General features: G+C 43.6%; 1 protein-coding gene and 1 long non-coding RNA gene across 3 annotated transcripts in view; both read right to left on the bottom strand.

The window, feature by feature from the left end:
• Window positions 1-16321, bottom strand: part of mtus1b (microtubule associated tumor suppressor 1b) — a 72286-nt gene that overhangs the window by 23524 nt on the left and 32441 nt on the right. Inside the window, exon 9 of the mRNA XM_063219882.1 lies at window positions 13446-13526. Within this exon, the coding sequence (XP_063075952.1) occupies window positions 13446-13526 (81 nt within the window). The remainder of the gene's footprint in view (window positions 1-13445; window positions 13527-16321) is intronic.
• On the bottom strand, window positions 2676-7610 carry LOC134465172 (uncharacterized). Of its 2 annotated transcripts, XR_010038115.1 has the most exons (9): window positions 7544-7610; window positions 5901-6011; window positions 5727-5801; window positions 5342-5461; window positions 5146-5231; window positions 4747-4838; window positions 4386-4485; window positions 4193-4275; window positions 2676-3767 (listed from the first exon to the last, which is right to left on the bottom strand). It is a non-coding gene; the product is annotated as an uncharacterized LOC134465172 (long non-coding RNA). The 2 variants fall into 2 exon arrangements; XR_010038114.1 differs by lacking the exon at window positions 7544-7610 and having other exon boundaries at window positions 5901-6024.

Here is a 16321-nt window from a genome sequence, read left to right as displayed (position 1 = left end):
ACTGGTGGCTCCTTGGTCATCCAATCACCACAGCCCATCGACATCTACAATACACATGCACGCCGCACTGCCTTCATACAGGGCTGCCTCAGCAGAGCTTGTTGCTAGGGAAATAAAACTCACGTCTGTCTCACGCTTCAATGTCATAGCAGATCAGATCAGGGAGATGTGCTTCAGTTGCATGGGATGATGATGATGATGGGTAACTGGAGTACAACCATGCGGTAAACTGGGAGGCTTGTGTATTTCTAATCAGTCATACGAAACACCTTACATGTCTATAAAGAGCTCTGATCTCTGTTTCTCAAAGAATCATACTGGTAGAATTTAAATAAATATGACAGGCAAACCCCTTCCACAAGTATTTCATTCATACACACACACACACACACACACACACACACACACACACATGCTCACATGAACACACATACACTATGACTGCATGCACACCTCAGTCTGTCCTTAGCTAGAATCTCTGCATAAAGCAATCAGCAGCATCAGGCACCGTATTTAACATTTATATCACTCAATATTTAATCTACCATTGAATTCTAAAACAAAGAGTCTACATCTCTAAGGTTCCAAGAGGTCCCAACTAATGAAATTGAGTTTGAAACAAATTTCGCATAAGCAAATAACTGCCATGTCTACACTTAAAAAAAATCCTTTCAATTCACCACAGGTAATGCAACAACAAGACACCAAACTGGTCTGGTTCCCCAGAATAGTAACATCAATTCCATCCTAGGTCAGCACAACTAAGCTTGTCTGTCATCACTGCTTCTTTACACCATGAAATATAGCCAACTGTAATCACCCAGAACTTTGCTGGGGTCACTACGAGGATACTCTGCCCACGCCCCCGAGAGGAGAGCTGTCCACACGGATTACAGTGATGATAACTGGCAGACTACCCTCGGTACTGAACACTGCGGACACAAGACGCCAGATCTGAGTGTCACAACTCATACCAGCCAATGGCTCAATGGCTGTGACTGTTGATTATGTTATTCACTGAGGCCCAAGTGTAGGTTATTTGGGACGGGAGGGAGAGACTCACAAAAAATTGGACAAATGCTTTACTTGATTTTAACGGAAGCTTCTCTAGAATGCTTCATTGGAAATTGAAAATACATTCGTTGGATAATAATGAAGCAAGCAAAGGAGAGAGAGAGAGAGAGAGAGAGAGAGAGAGAGAGAGAGAGAGAGAGAGAGAGAGAGAGACAGAGAGAGAGAGAGAGAGAACGGTAGTGTGGTATTCTACTGGTGCCACTTTGTGGTATGGAGTGTAATTAGACTGGCCTTTGAGTGATAATGACAGTTTTGCAGGAAGTCCTACTGAACTCCCACACATGGCACCCATGTATGCATGTATGCACGCTCACACACACACACACACACACACACGCACACGCACACGCACAAGCACATGCACACGCACACGCACACGCACACACTCACACTCACACGCACACACTCACACCCACACACACAGGCACACACACACACACACACACACACTCACACGCACACACACACACACACACTCACACGCATACACAAACACACACACACACACACACACACACACACACACACACACACACACACACTCACACGCATACACACACACACACACACACACACACACACACACACACACACACACACACACACACAGACACGCACACACATACACACACACACACACACACACACACACACACACACACACACACACACACACACAAGCACAGTATTTTCTTTGCTCTCTCGAGCATGTCCTTCAGGCAGGCCCGGATGTCCCTGAGCTTGTAGCAGCATGCTAAAGTGCTGCCCCCCCCCCCTTTCATGTCACGGTGCCTCAATCGCACAAAGCAACACGCCTCTCTTTCATGGGCCACACATCAAAACAAACCAGATCACACCACAGATAGGCAGACAGCTGCGGCTAACCTAACCACCCAAAAGCTCGACTTTCAAAAGCAAATAAACAAACGGAGCAGAACAGGAGATTGGAGGGGCAAACAATAACATCCTGAAAACTCGTAGGTGCACTTCCCCACGCCCACATCAACAGCATCTCAGCTACCCCACGGCGCCATTCATTGGAATCCGTCAGCTGGCAATTACTTACGAAAATCTGTCTGAGCCACTTTTGGGTAAACAACACTACAACCGCAATCATGGTTACACCCAGGGCTCTTAATTAACTTTTTTTCATCACCTGCCAAAATGGCTAGTAAATGTTAATTTTACCAGCCAAACACATACTCACTACACTCTTAAAAATGCTGGGTCAAAAACAACCCAAATTGGGTTAATATCTGACCCAGGCCCTGGTTCAGTATTGGGCCTACCCTTTGGCTGGGTTAAAATATTTTAACCCTCACATTGGGTCATTCCCCTAAACCAACTAAATGGGTCATTCTGACCCAATTTGTGTGTTAAAAGAACCCATTAAATGGGTCAGACCTGCTACCACATTGTTGGGTCATATTGACTTCTTTGTTGGGTTCATACTTTAACCCAATATTGGGTATTTAAATTGCAAGGGGATTTACACAAAACAATTATGACTTAACATTATTACATTCGGGTGAAATATACCAGAATTGTTGACCAATGCATTAATTAAGGTCAATTTTAAAAAAACAAAATACAAGAATGCATAATATTTCAGATCTTTTTTTTATTGCTGAACAATGAAGATAATTAACAATACATTTCATAAAAGTATACTATAAAGATGCAAATCACAGCAGTGTAGCATTAACACATGATAGCATTGGAGCAATAAAACCTTAATTGAATTTACATGCATCTTTGTAGCCTCTTTGCAAAGACGGGTTATCAGCAAGACTGATCACTCATGACTGAAAAGACTCAACTACATCATAGCAACATTGCTATGACATTACCAAGAGCCTTAAGTAACAGGTTAAAACTCAGTCATTACAATATTGGTGACAGTATAGTTCAAACATAGGCTCTGCTAAACGGGATTAAAGGAAATGGTTCAGTTTTACCAATGCACCATTTGATTTCAGTGACACTGTACAATTATAGAATTTCAAAAAAATAGTTTCACCTTACCTTTTGTATAGCACACTGTAAAACAGCACATTAAAATGTTTAACCCCTTTTCGAAGAGCCCATGTGCTTTTGCACAGATAATATGTTGCTTTTTAGCTATGAGTAAACAGGCCCGCCAGCAGGTCCATCTGCACAAACAGGCTTCTCACCGTACTTTTGGTTAATTACAAAATTTACAGTGCATCCATAACTGCGCTAACAGAGTGGTGTGAACTTTTTGTCCCCAGGTTGAAATTTGTCTTGGTCTCTACAGTCACTACATTCCATACAGTACTTACAAAAACAGCATATAACAGAACATAAATAAAAAAAGAACATTGGAAAACATAGAAAACATTAAAATAAAAAACATCAAAGTGTGCACGGCATGTCAATCCGTCATTAACAGACAAGGTATTCCCTGATGGGGAGTTATCCGAATAATATATTTCAAACACAGCATGTATTCAGTCCAAAAGAACTGACAGGGATGTCGCAACATTTAGATTGACAGTTTGTACAGGACCTTGTCTCGTGATCTGGCTTGAATGACATCACTACCCTTTCAAGAACTTAAAGTAGCTGGCTTGTAGATACTCAAGGTTCACGTAGTACATGATCTCCCAAAAGCATGGTGAAGCTGCAGGTTGCATATCCCTCATGGCGGCTCTTGGAATCTCACCATAAGTCTTGAAAAAGCAAAACAAAAGAAAAGTGTTAATGATTAAGACATGGCTCTTCCATCTCAGTCATCATAAATATGGTTTAGGGAAATTATATATATGTTATTTTTGACTTGACTGCATGTGCATTTTGGGTGCTACACGCTATGTCTGTTTTATATGTAAACAGATCATGCACTCATTAGAATGAGATGACGGACAGGGCTGGAAAAAAGAGGCTGTTGGGTCCTGACAAGCCAGTGGTAGTGAGAACAATATAATTAGATGTTGAAACTAGTAGGGATTTTCCTTTAAGGTTGTGTGTGTTTATCTGTGTTTGGTGTAGAGTGGAGTGTGCACGTGCATGTTTTGTATGTGTGTGTGTGTGTGTGTGTGTGTGCGTGCGTGCGTGCACGCATGGGCTGTTATGCATGACATAAAAAAGATCTTACTTCCAACATCCTGATGTTTGAGGATTCCTAGGATAAGTAGTGTCGCAGACCCAGCAGAGAAGACGTCCTCTTTCATTTGTGTCCTACAGCAGAAAAAGAATGAATAACTATGAGTAATAGTAATTGGGATTCTACTGTGAAATATATAGTACAACTGGCACCCATGTTTACAATTATTGGATCATACACTCACATTTCAGTGCTGGGTTCTTCCCTCGATGCAGACACAGCTTCATACACATTAAGCGGTTTTGGTGCCAGGTCATCACGTCCATCGAGGAACGACTCCGTGCCTACCAGTGCACAAAGAGGAAGACAAAAAGAAAGACAACAAGTTTGAGAGTTTGGCAGACAAATAGACAGAACATACAGTAAACCGTTGCAAAATTGTCTGAAGTGACACCAGACAGTACTGTAGGCATTCCATACACATTCACAGAATCAAAGAAAAATATCAGGCCAGCTCTCATTGTGTGTGTGTGTGTGTGTGTGTGTGTGTGTGTGTGTGTGCGCATTAACGCCTGCTGTTGTGCATTGATATAAAAAAAACTTACTTTATACATGCCGATGATATCCAAGAGCTTCTTGAATAAGTAGTGTGACCGCCGACCCAGCTGAGCAGCATTCTTCTCCTTTTACTTGTGTCCTACAGCCAAAAAGTAAGCAGTTATTGTGATTTCATGGTTAAAGTAATAGGCCTACAATACAGTTGACATACACATTTATCCTGAACTGCGTTGTTGGGTCCTGACAAGCCAGTGGTAGTGAGAACAATATAATTGGATGTTGAAACTAGTAGGGATTTTCCTTTAAGGTTGTGTGTGGTGTAGAGTGGGGTGTGCATGCGCATGTTTTGTACGTGTGTGTATGAGCATATGTGTGTGTGTGCGTGTGCGTGTGTGTGCGCGCGCGTGCACGCATGGGCTGTTATGCATGACATATAAAGATCTTACTTCCTACATCCTGATGTTTGAGGACTCCTCGGATAAGTAGTGTCGCAGACCCAGCAGAGCAGAAGTACTCTTCTTTCATTTGTGTCCTACAGCAGAAAAAGAATGAATAACTATGAGTAATAGTAATTGGGATTTTACTGTGAAATATATAGTACAACTGGCACCCATGTTTACAATTATTGGATCATACACTCACATTTCAGTGCTGGGTTCTTCCCTCGATGCAGACACAGCCTCATACACATTAAGCGGTTTTGGTCCCAGGTCATCACGTCCATCGAGGAACGACTCTGTGCCTACCGGAATGACTCTGTGCCTACCGGTGCCCAAAGAGGAAGACAAAAAGAAAGACAACAAGTTTGAGAGTTTGGCAGACAAATAGACAGAACATACAGTAAACCGTTGCAAAATTGTCTGAAGTGACACCAGACAGTACTGTAGGCATTCCATACACATTCACAGAATCAAAGAACAATATCAGGCCAGCTCTCATTGTGTGTGTGTGTGTGTGTGCGTGTGTGTGTGTGTGTGTGTGCACGCGCATTAACGCCTGCTGTTGTGCATTCATTTAAAAAACTTACTTCATACATGTGCTGATGATATCCAAGAGCTTCGCCAACCCAGCTGAGCAGCATTCTTCTCCTTTTACTTGTGTCCTACAGCCAAAAAATAAGCAGTTATTGTGATTTTGTTGTTAAAGTAATAGGCCTACAATACAGTTGACATACACATTTGTCCTGAACTCAGTCACTTACATCTCTCAGACAATCCAAATCGGTTTTCATCGGTTTACTTCTTCAGTGACTTAGTTCCAGCTTCTTACACATCCAGCTGTCTTGGTAACAGGTCAGAGGAAAGACGTCCATCTTATCCAGAGCATAAGAGATTTTAAAAAAAGAGAAGAAAAAACGTTACAGAGCTTTGCAGACACACCTTCAAAACATACAGGCAACCTAAATATATGAAAGGCTTTTGTCTCACTACTGTAGTGCACACAACAACTTTACATATTTCATTTGCATTAACAAAAATATAAACCAACCAGTCTTCGGAAATACTGCACATACTACAGAGTACAATATCACACAGTCACACTAGAACTAAACGGTCTCTGGGACAACTACACACGCACGATTTGCGGCTGATATCAGCTATCATGCATACCGGTAGCTTGTTGAAGTAGCTGTTGCCTTATTGGCTATAGAGCTCTAGCCACAACTTTCTTTAAACCAGGAAACTTCCCTGTAGCGTCAACAAAGCAACAAATCCCTGCTCGTGAAAGAGAGAAATTGGCTAACTATAACCCTCCACATTAAAGCCTTATGATTTTGGAACACAACGACAGGTGAATGTAAACAGTTTTCCACGCAGCCAGCTTCATCCGCATACGGTTATGTAGTACACAAGCTACGACGCTAACCAAACAAGCAAAGCACATAGCACATACGAGCCGAGACAAGAAACGTCAGTTGACACAAACAATAAACCATTGTCGCGACAACATTTTCTTGCGCAAGCAAGCTGACCAAGCACATGATGCGACTTACCACACCTAACATGCCGGTAATATTATGCGCGAGCTCTTCCTCTGCCTTTATCAGAGTTCGGACTCGCAGTGAGCTCAGAATATCGCAGGCGAAGTCACACAAGCACTTAGTTGCACCCACAAAACTAGTTCTAGGTGATACAAAAAAAGAAGAAAGTTCATCGACTTCCCTGATGTAGAACTATCATGACACTTGTGGTAACCGAAGACACTGACAGTCTTCAGATGCCAGCTTGCCCCCCAAACGAAAATGCTGTCGTTATTGCATTCTAGGTTGGGTTGAGCAGGTGAAGTAGCGGCCCTTCCTAAAAAAAATCTCTGGTAGCGGCTAGATATAATTTGTCAGATTTGTGTTAGTTTAGCGTCCTGCATTAGGAATCGCTGGTGTAGTGGACACACTTAGCCCAATCCACCTAAAAAGTATCCGCCCAATCTGACAGCCAACCATCCGTTATGAGCTATATTAAGCGAAATAGCAACCAAATGAATCCCAGAAGGGCTAACATTATGACTTACCGTAGCTAACTAACCACCGTTGACAGAACCTGGACGAAGGCTGGAGGAACATGTAACTTTCCAATGAAATGTAGCCTACATTTGTAAAATTCATTAAAGCAAGCATCTATATTCCCAAATCCACCACAGGACAGCAAACCGCTGCAGTTATGACTAAGTGCTTATTCATTTGCTCCCCTTAAAAGACTAGTTAATACAGTTTCCTCCTATTACTCGAAATGTGTAACTTTCTATGAAATGTGCCTTTGCTTTCCACAAACAGGAACTCACGGCTGACGCACATTTACATCGCGAAAAGCAATATATGGCAAGTTTACATAAAAGGCGCACACTTACCGAAACAATGCTTTCAGATATCCGATGTCCTCTCTTCTGGACGTTGGTAGCCCGGTAGCCGTTTTGGCAATGGCGACCGGTAAAATTCAAAATTCAAATTCTATAAGGGCTGTGAAGATAACTTAGATTAGGCCTACAGGGTTGAAATAACCCAGGGCCTGGGTGCTGATGTGGGTTTGGCCAATAACCCAAGTAAGTAAAAATAACCCAATATGGGCTATATTTGACCCATTTTTTTATAGAAAAACAATTGACCCAGGGGTTTAGTCAAAGTAATAAACCAGCTCTTTTTAGAGTGTAATGGATCAAAATGGCTAGTAAGTTGTTCTTTACTACCAGCCAAACTGAAATTTCCCACTTGGCTGGTTGGCTGGTGTTAACTGAGAGCCCTGCTGTGCATTCCAATATGCGACCTTGCATCCTCCACTTGGGCTTGTGGCCTCAGGTTTTGCTGATGCCCCGCCTCCGTGGAGAAAACAATTAAGTTTCCCCACTGTCAACCAAGCCAAAACAATTTTTGGTGGACTATTCTTCATTTACCATCCTGTTTGAAAATGAGAAAAATACTTTACAATTGAGCTTTTGTGAGATATTGAAATATAAAGCTGTTGTCAGTGAAGTCATCATGATGTATTACTTCCTGGTACGAGGCCACAAGCACAAGTGGAGGACGCAAGGTTGCATATTGGAAAGCACCCCTGGTAACACCACTAGATCCTAAACAAAAAGAGGGCTTGCTTATTAACACCTGCCAGCTGCCAAAGGCCCTTCATGAAGGTTGCAACATGCTGACAACTAGCTCCAGTACAGTAGATGCAGCCAGGGTTGCCAGATGAGTCTGTTGTTTTCCAGCCCCAAAAATGCTTAAAAACCTTCCTGCAAGCACTAAATCTTGCCCAATTTGAACTAAATTCTATTGATTTCTATGGCCGTAAATTTGCAGAAATACCCGCCCACATGCCCTTTTTTTAGCTGTTTTTACCAGCAGACAGCCATCCTGAGCAGCCCAATTGAGCGGGAGAGCGTCCAATCTGGCAACGCTGGATGCAGCGGGGCACTGTTGCAGCAGTACACACGTGGTGCCTGTACTGCACTGTATTGGTGCACACCCACAACTCTGTGTCAGGGGATAAAAGTGCTCTGGATGAATGCGACTGAAGCAGCATCCTGTGTAAAATGAGCATGGGTCAGCAGCAGAGTGGCAGCGAGAAGGAAGGCTGGTCATAAATCCAAGGAGGACAGTTTGGGTTTTTCAAACGCTGGCAGCACTCCAAGTGCATGTAGTATGAGCACTGTGGCCAGTGACACCTAGAGAAAGAGTGATGCCCTTGCTAGAGCACACTGCACCTCTGGTGTGCGTATACTAGGACTGTGCCTCTGCAGATACTATACACTACGTACACTCTAGACACGGCACAACTATGGCTTTAAGCCTCTGTTTGGGAGAGTAAGGGATCCTAATGCATCCCCTATGTGCCGCAAGTAAGACCGCAAGGCTATGCACCACTACACTCTGCACGCCATTATGTGGGGATGGGTTGCAAAACGTGTCCCCTGATTTTTGGATACTTAACACTTTACTGCCAACTTGTCAGGAGTATAGTTTGTAACATTTTACACAACAAAATCATGTTCCAGTAACCTGATATAAATATGCATGTTTCAAATACAAATGACACATTTCAAGCCAACATGATTTAAATGTGGTCATAAAGGTATATGAAAAAAACATGTTAGATCAATGTCCTTGGGCATATCCAAAGACCCCCTTGGCCCATTTTATTCATGGAATACATTACATTTGGAATTACTTTACATAAAAAATATGCTAATAATGTAATAATAAAATACAAAAAACATTGACAAAAAAAACGTATTACTGAGTTGTAAGGTGTTGCATAACTTTTTAGGTTGATATTGGCATATGTTGAGCTTATAGCATATAGGCTGGCATATATGCTGCATTCAGGTTATTGAGATTTGAGCTGTTTTATTAAAATGTGGGTAACTTAGAGCTGAATGAACACATTCTAAGGCAAAACGAGGGTCCTAGATTTTAAATGTAACTCATTTCATGTTTGTATGTGCTTCGGAAGCTGAGATATTTAGGATTTAATAGGCAGAAGGCACCCTTTCCAAAAATGGGCTTAGGACAAAAACGACAGAATGGCCTAGACCTCAGAAAGGACTGGACGGAAAAATGCTGTGCCATCGGGTACTGCAAAGTCGAGGGCAGCGTGAGCAATACAACTGCATGTTGACATTGGCCGGAATTCTGCTTTAACATATAATGGCATTTCTACGGAAGGTATCATAATATCGTAACCAACAATTACATTAAACACATTACATTACATTTACACTGGGATTACATCACATAAAAAAATAATGGGAATGATCTAAACAGCATAATATCAGCATAAACAAAAAAAATAGATGGATCTACCGTCAACAACCGCAGTGTGTACTGTACACACACACTCACACAATAGACTTAAAGGTGAACTGTAAGATGGTGGCCGGAGTAGGCATTGCAACAATGCTGATCATGGAAACTGTGCTGCCTAACGCCAGATTTCATCATTCCATGAATATTTGGTAAATAATTTACTTATATTTATATACTTATATTCATAATTCAGTAATATTTACTAATATGACCAAAGTATAGCACATTCTGCAGCTAAAAATGTCTATTTCTGGAAATTCAAAATGGCGGACCATGGAGAAGATCCCCCTTTTCATGTATGAAAAGTGTCATTTTTATGGTCATAATGAACACTTAGAATTTGATGATGGTGGTAAGTATTCATGAAAAAGGTAACGTTTGTGAATGGTAAGGAAAACTTGGAGATACGTGGAGATAAACTACTCAAATTGAACCCAGTTCACCTTTAAGAAGTTGAGATCAGACACTGGGTTCTCCTGTCCTTGACCTGTGCCTGTGAACTCGCATTTCGCCCGCCTCCGCTCCGTGGAGAGGAGAGATTAGCCTCTGTCAGCCTAGCCACAGTAGCACATGGCAAGTGCAGATCATACACTGTCTTCAACCACCTCCACAACATCATCGATGTCTTCATCTCCACTCTGCTGCCCTCTTCTTCTGCTCCAACGTACCAGGGTCTGCTGCCCTCTTCTGCTCTGATGTCCAGAGGTCTGCTGCCCTCTTCTGCTCTGATGTCCAGAGGTCTGCTGCCCTCTTCTGCCCCTCAGGTTGACCCAGATCACTGCAGCCACCAGCCCCAGCAGCACACAGCCCAGCACCAAGGCAAGTGCTGTGTAGAATGGAGAGCTCACCCCAAACGAATCCTTGTACAGCAAGTGGATGCTTCCCCCGTAACAACGAAGCTCCCATTCCCTTTTCATTACCTGCCCCCACCAAGCCACTCTCCATGTGTACACACCGCTGTCCTCTGGCCTGAAGTTGGATAGGAACAACACTTCATCAGAGTCGTACCTATACAGTCTGTGAAGCACATCAGTGGAAACGAATTCTGGTTCCTCAAAAGTGTCCAGGAGGAGGATGTTTGTGTCTGGATGTTTCTGACGGTACAGTTGTATCCCTTCAATATGTTCTGGAAGATTCAGCTGTGTAAGATTTATCAGCTTGACATGTTCACCATGGGAATACCACAGGAGCTCCAGTGGGGCCACTTTGCGGCAGACATGGAGGTCATATGTATTTGTATATCTATAGACACCCAAACACTTGTACTGTCCAGCATGTTGCTGTGATGCAGAGTGAATGGTATGGGAGAGGTTCCCTGTTTCTGTGCGGTCCAGCATGCAGTCCTCCTCTGTTCTCCCGTCATTAAAAGTCATACCCTCGCTCTTTCCGAAACAGGGAAGAGTCAGATTGTCCTCTTCATATACAAAGACATTTGACGTTTTTATGGACAGAGCAGTTTGTTGATTCATTTGGCATTGGCCCCCTCTGAATATTGTGCATTCGACATCCGTTGAGTGTGTGATCCCTGTCAGTGTGACCTGCGAGGTGTTGAGATTCACCTGCAGTCTTCCCCTCAGCTCCTCCACCTGTGCGTCCAGTGAGATGTTGGTATCCAGGATCAGCCTGGTGTTGTAAGATTGTCCTTTTGGGTAATAACGCTGATACAGCTGTATGCTGTCCCCCCGTCCCAGAGGGGAGACCGGATCACAAACGACAGCACTGCCACCACAAGGAATGGGATGTTGTTGTTGTAATGTACTAGCTTTGGCACAGATTGTAAGATTGACACTAGTGAGTTCTGAGATGCTCCTGTTTATCCAGACCTCAAGTCTGTATACTCCACTGTCAGATATGCTAGGATTCACATTCACTCCGAATGGATGACCGCACATGACTTCATAGTTGTCTGGCTTTAAGACGACTCCACTTGGTGTGCAGTTTACCAAAAGCGCTTCATCGTCATCAGCCAAAACTCTGTACCATAAGATGTTGTCAAAGTCACCGGTGAAGTCGGGCTCCCAAAAGGAAATCTCTTCTCCTTCTTTTCCAATCCCATGATGCACTGCGATATTGGGAGCGTGGTGAACACCAGTGATGAAAAACAGCAGTAAAAATGCCCTTGTGTACACGCCTGTCTCCATTCTGAGCTCTGTGTGTGTTAGCGATATGTTGAGTTGTCTTGTACCACTCTGCTTCTGCCAGGGAGAGTGGCTTGAGAGGGCTAGTTCTGAGACTCTTTCTGACATAAAACTTTTTTTTTCCTATCTGTCTTTATCTTTGCAAAAAATCACATAAACAGACACACACGCACACGCACACGCACACACACACACACACACACACACACACACACACACACACACACACAGCCCCACTTTAATATCTTTGTGGGGCCCTCCCATTGACTTCCATTCATATTAACCCTAACAATAGCTAAAGAATGCTAAACTGTGCCCAAACCAAAACAATCCCTTAACCTGTCAGTGAGGAAATGTTTTTACACTTTTACTTTTACCAGTAACAACGAAACTACCCCAGCAAAAGGGTCAAATCATGTGGGATCCAGGTTTTGGGCCCCAAATGGAGGGTGGGCCCCACTTTCTTGGTGTGCTCCAATAGCAGTGGCCTCACGAAGGTAGACTGGTACAGTACACACACACACACACACACACACACACACACACACACACACACACACACACACACACACACACACACACACACACACACACACACACACACACACACACAGCTCAAATCATACACTTATCTCAACCGCAACCTAAGGAGTGGTATCTGCAGGATGACTGCTTGCTCATCAGTGCTTGTTCTCAGACTGTATCAGTGGGGAAGTCCTGTATCTGCCACATCTGCCAACTGACTGCTACAACTTGACACGTTCATGCATTGACATATGGGGTGATACTTGTGTCATTGTGGACAACACATTGAGGTGTTGGTCGAGTTGGTCACGTTAATGTGCGTCAGCTCGGCTTGGTCCAGACGACTATGTAAGGGCCCTAATATAAGGGGGCTGTTGAGTTTTCAGGCCGACCAGAACGGAGCCTGTGTCGGTGCCTGCACCAGTTACGTTCGGCACTAAAGTGCTTATCTGCGAACCGCCCGTGTTCACACCAGGCATGGAAATTTTTCTGCACGTGACTGTATTACCCGAATGAACCTGCTGACGGCCACATTGTCGTCACGGTTCGTGGAGAAAAAAACAAGTATTTTGCAGTTCTCATTGCGAAACAACTTTCCAGTTCGCGAACCAACGCTAAGATCTGTGGCGTGAACACGACAGCCGGTTCGCAATTAGGTGTGGGAACGGGAACGGGCACCGGCACGGTTCTCAGCCGGCCTGAATCCACCCACTGTGTGAGGCACTGGTACAAAGGGGTGACAATAATGAAGGCATGATGTGTGTAATCAGACTGGGATCAGTGGCATTACCCAAAAGGAGCTGATCGGGGAGGCAGAGAGCCTGCGCCCACTCTGGCTGCTGTGAGAGGCGTCTAGCTCTACCGCCGTGGCCTGTAATACAAAACACCAGGGAGGTCATTACAGTGGAGCCAGCCAGGCAGCGACACCACACCACACACAGGACACAGGACACAGGACACAGCACCACAGCACCACTATTACAGGGTCTGGGAGTGTGTGCCCAACACAGTGTTGGGGAAGGAGGGAGGGGGGATCATACCACAGCACCACTATTACAGGGTCTGGGAGTGTGTGTTGGGGAGGGGGGGGGGGGGGGGTCTCATTAGGGGTAGGAAAGATTGGGGTTGTGTGGTGGTGGTGGGTGAGTGTGGGAGGCACAGTAAGTGATTGCTCTGTGTGTGTGTGTGTGGTGAGAAAATGTAAAGAAACAAGAAAGCAGGGTGGAAAATGTGAGCAGCTCGCACACATGCACGCACACACATGTCACGCGTGCGCACGCACACACGAAATGGTTGAACAAAACAAATTTGGACCTTACATTTATTTCAACAAAATGTCCATGGCATTTTACTTACTAATTTACTACGTAGATTAATGGGAAAACAATCTGTCAGTGTTAGTCTACAATTGGAGCATCCCTCCTCCGTCTATTCCCTAACTCTGTCTGAAATTGCGCCACATTGTTTGAGCAGACATAGTCTACACTTCAGCGTCTAAACATAGAACACTACTTCTGCTTAGAACATCCTCTTATGATCTCCTGCTCTGCTTTCACAGTGCCTCTACACAGCAGATCATTCTCAAACACAAACACATATATACTGCAGTTCATCAGGGGCAGTTTGAAATATGAAAATGTATGTGAATAAATAAGTGCACAGACGGATTAAGGGCCTGGGTAATGCTGAATGAGTTCCTGTCCTTGATAACAAAAGATGAATCGAGTGACCGACAGATGGTGTCCAGGTAGAGAAATTCTGAGGCACTCAAGGTTACAATTTTCTACTTTTTATTTGGCTACTTTTTATTGCAGTAACCTTGAGTTCCTAATTGTAACCTTGAGTTCCTCAGAATGTCTTTACCTGGACCAAGTTTGAGATCCCCTTCTACACTGGTGAGCATCAAGAAAAGGTGAAGACCCAGAAGCACTCTGATTTCCTCTTTGTGTTCGGCAGATAGACAGTATCGACCCAAAGAGACAGAGAGATGTGTACTGTACCAGAGAGAGTAGAGAGAGAGAGGTTCCATTGGCCCATTGTTTCCGGGTTCTATTATGATGAATCTCTAATCTCTAATGAATCTCTGACTGTACTGTCTGTTAGGAGAGCAGATACTGACTGAAGCTGAAGCTCCCTCCCTCCCTTCATGTCAGCTTGCAGGACAGCCCAGTAAAAACAGACCCACTTCTGGGGGAGATTAACGTGGGATTAATGGGTGGGTCAGCCTGAGCCAATACCTCGCCCTGATGCTTTCATACACAGAATGATGGCAGAAGCATAGAGAACTAGAAATGCACTCAGAGAGTGCAGACCTCCGCCAAGGAAGCTGTTTGAGAGAACATTTGACTATGTTACACCCATTTTTTTCAAGTCCTTTTGCTTTGTTAGAAACTGGAATGTCAAAATTCTCCATATCAATGGTGTAGAATCCTTAACAGACAGACACATCAACACGACCGAAAACACAACCTCCTTGGTGGATGTAAAAAGACAGAACGACAGAAGCAGAAACAAAGATATGCGGCTACTTAACTGAACCCGAACCTAAACCTAGAGAGACAACAGAATAGCCTCCAGCCCCCCGAGTAATACGCTTTCTCTTTTAATGTGTATTAATAGTTTAAAAAATGTTTTGTCTTAGACACCATGGGGCATTCTTCCACTAATCTATCATGAAATAGGCCTACTGTACAAGATGTTTGGTGGGTGTCTTGGATCTGAATTATAAAGGCATAGAAAAGAGCACAAAGCTCTTCATGGATTAAAACAGATGAGAAAAAGGTTGTCCAGAGTCCCTATCTAACACATCTAGGTAGGTAGTGTGGTTAGAAGAAGACCTTCTCTAATACGCAGGAAGGGATTAAACCTGCCAGGTCAGGCGGATTAAACTAAAATATGAGAGATGAAAAGACAGAATATTGAGACTCCTAGCACATGAGCACTAAAGCTCGCTAGACTAGTGCATGCCGTTTCAGAGGACACAATGACAATATGTGACACAATAAAGGTTTGAAAATGCCAAATAGTTTAGCAATGATAACCACATTTGGATATACAGGCCTACTTGGGAAGGTCAGTCTCAACTCATGTGCTGTGCATACAGCAGGTATGTGGCGCACCATTGTGGCCATTGGTTCATTTGAAACGCCTTAGTCATAGCAGCGGCATTCTATAGGGTGACTAGGGGTGTTTCCATTACACGGCTGCCTGCACAGCTAATGATACCATTACTTCCCCCAACCAACATGGCAGTTGCCATGGCAACCCAGAAATGGCGATAGAACAGCTGGCGGATGATGTGTGCAACTGTGACTAGACGCCATTGCACACACCTTTCCAGGCAGGAGTCAGCTGTGTGTGTGGTTCTCAAAGGAAAAGAGGAGCACTGTATCAGACCCAAACCCAAAAGGTGCTGATAACTAAATTATAATCTATTTAACAGATGCATTAGAAGCTCAGCACAAGACAATGCGTGTGGGAAGTATATCAATATAGTATATGATTGAAAAATAAAAAAGCAACATCAGAATGAAGTTCAGGTGGAAGACAGGAATATAATAATCCAGCTGATCTCACCTTATGCCAAATAAATTGTATCACTGACGTCTATTTTGACCAATTACCTCAGATCTCTTAAATCTAATCTACAGAAAAGAAAAAAAAAAG

This window comes from Engraulis encrasicolus, chromosome 16, assembly GCF_034702125.1.
Source record: "Engraulis encrasicolus isolate BLACKSEA-1 chromosome 16, IST_EnEncr_1.0, whole genome shotgun sequence".
NCBI lineage: Eukaryota > Metazoa > Chordata > Actinopteri > Clupeiformes > Engraulidae > Engraulis > Engraulis encrasicolus.
The sequence above is the reverse complement of the archived record's forward strand: the minus strand, read 5'-3'. Positions and strand labels throughout refer to the sequence as shown.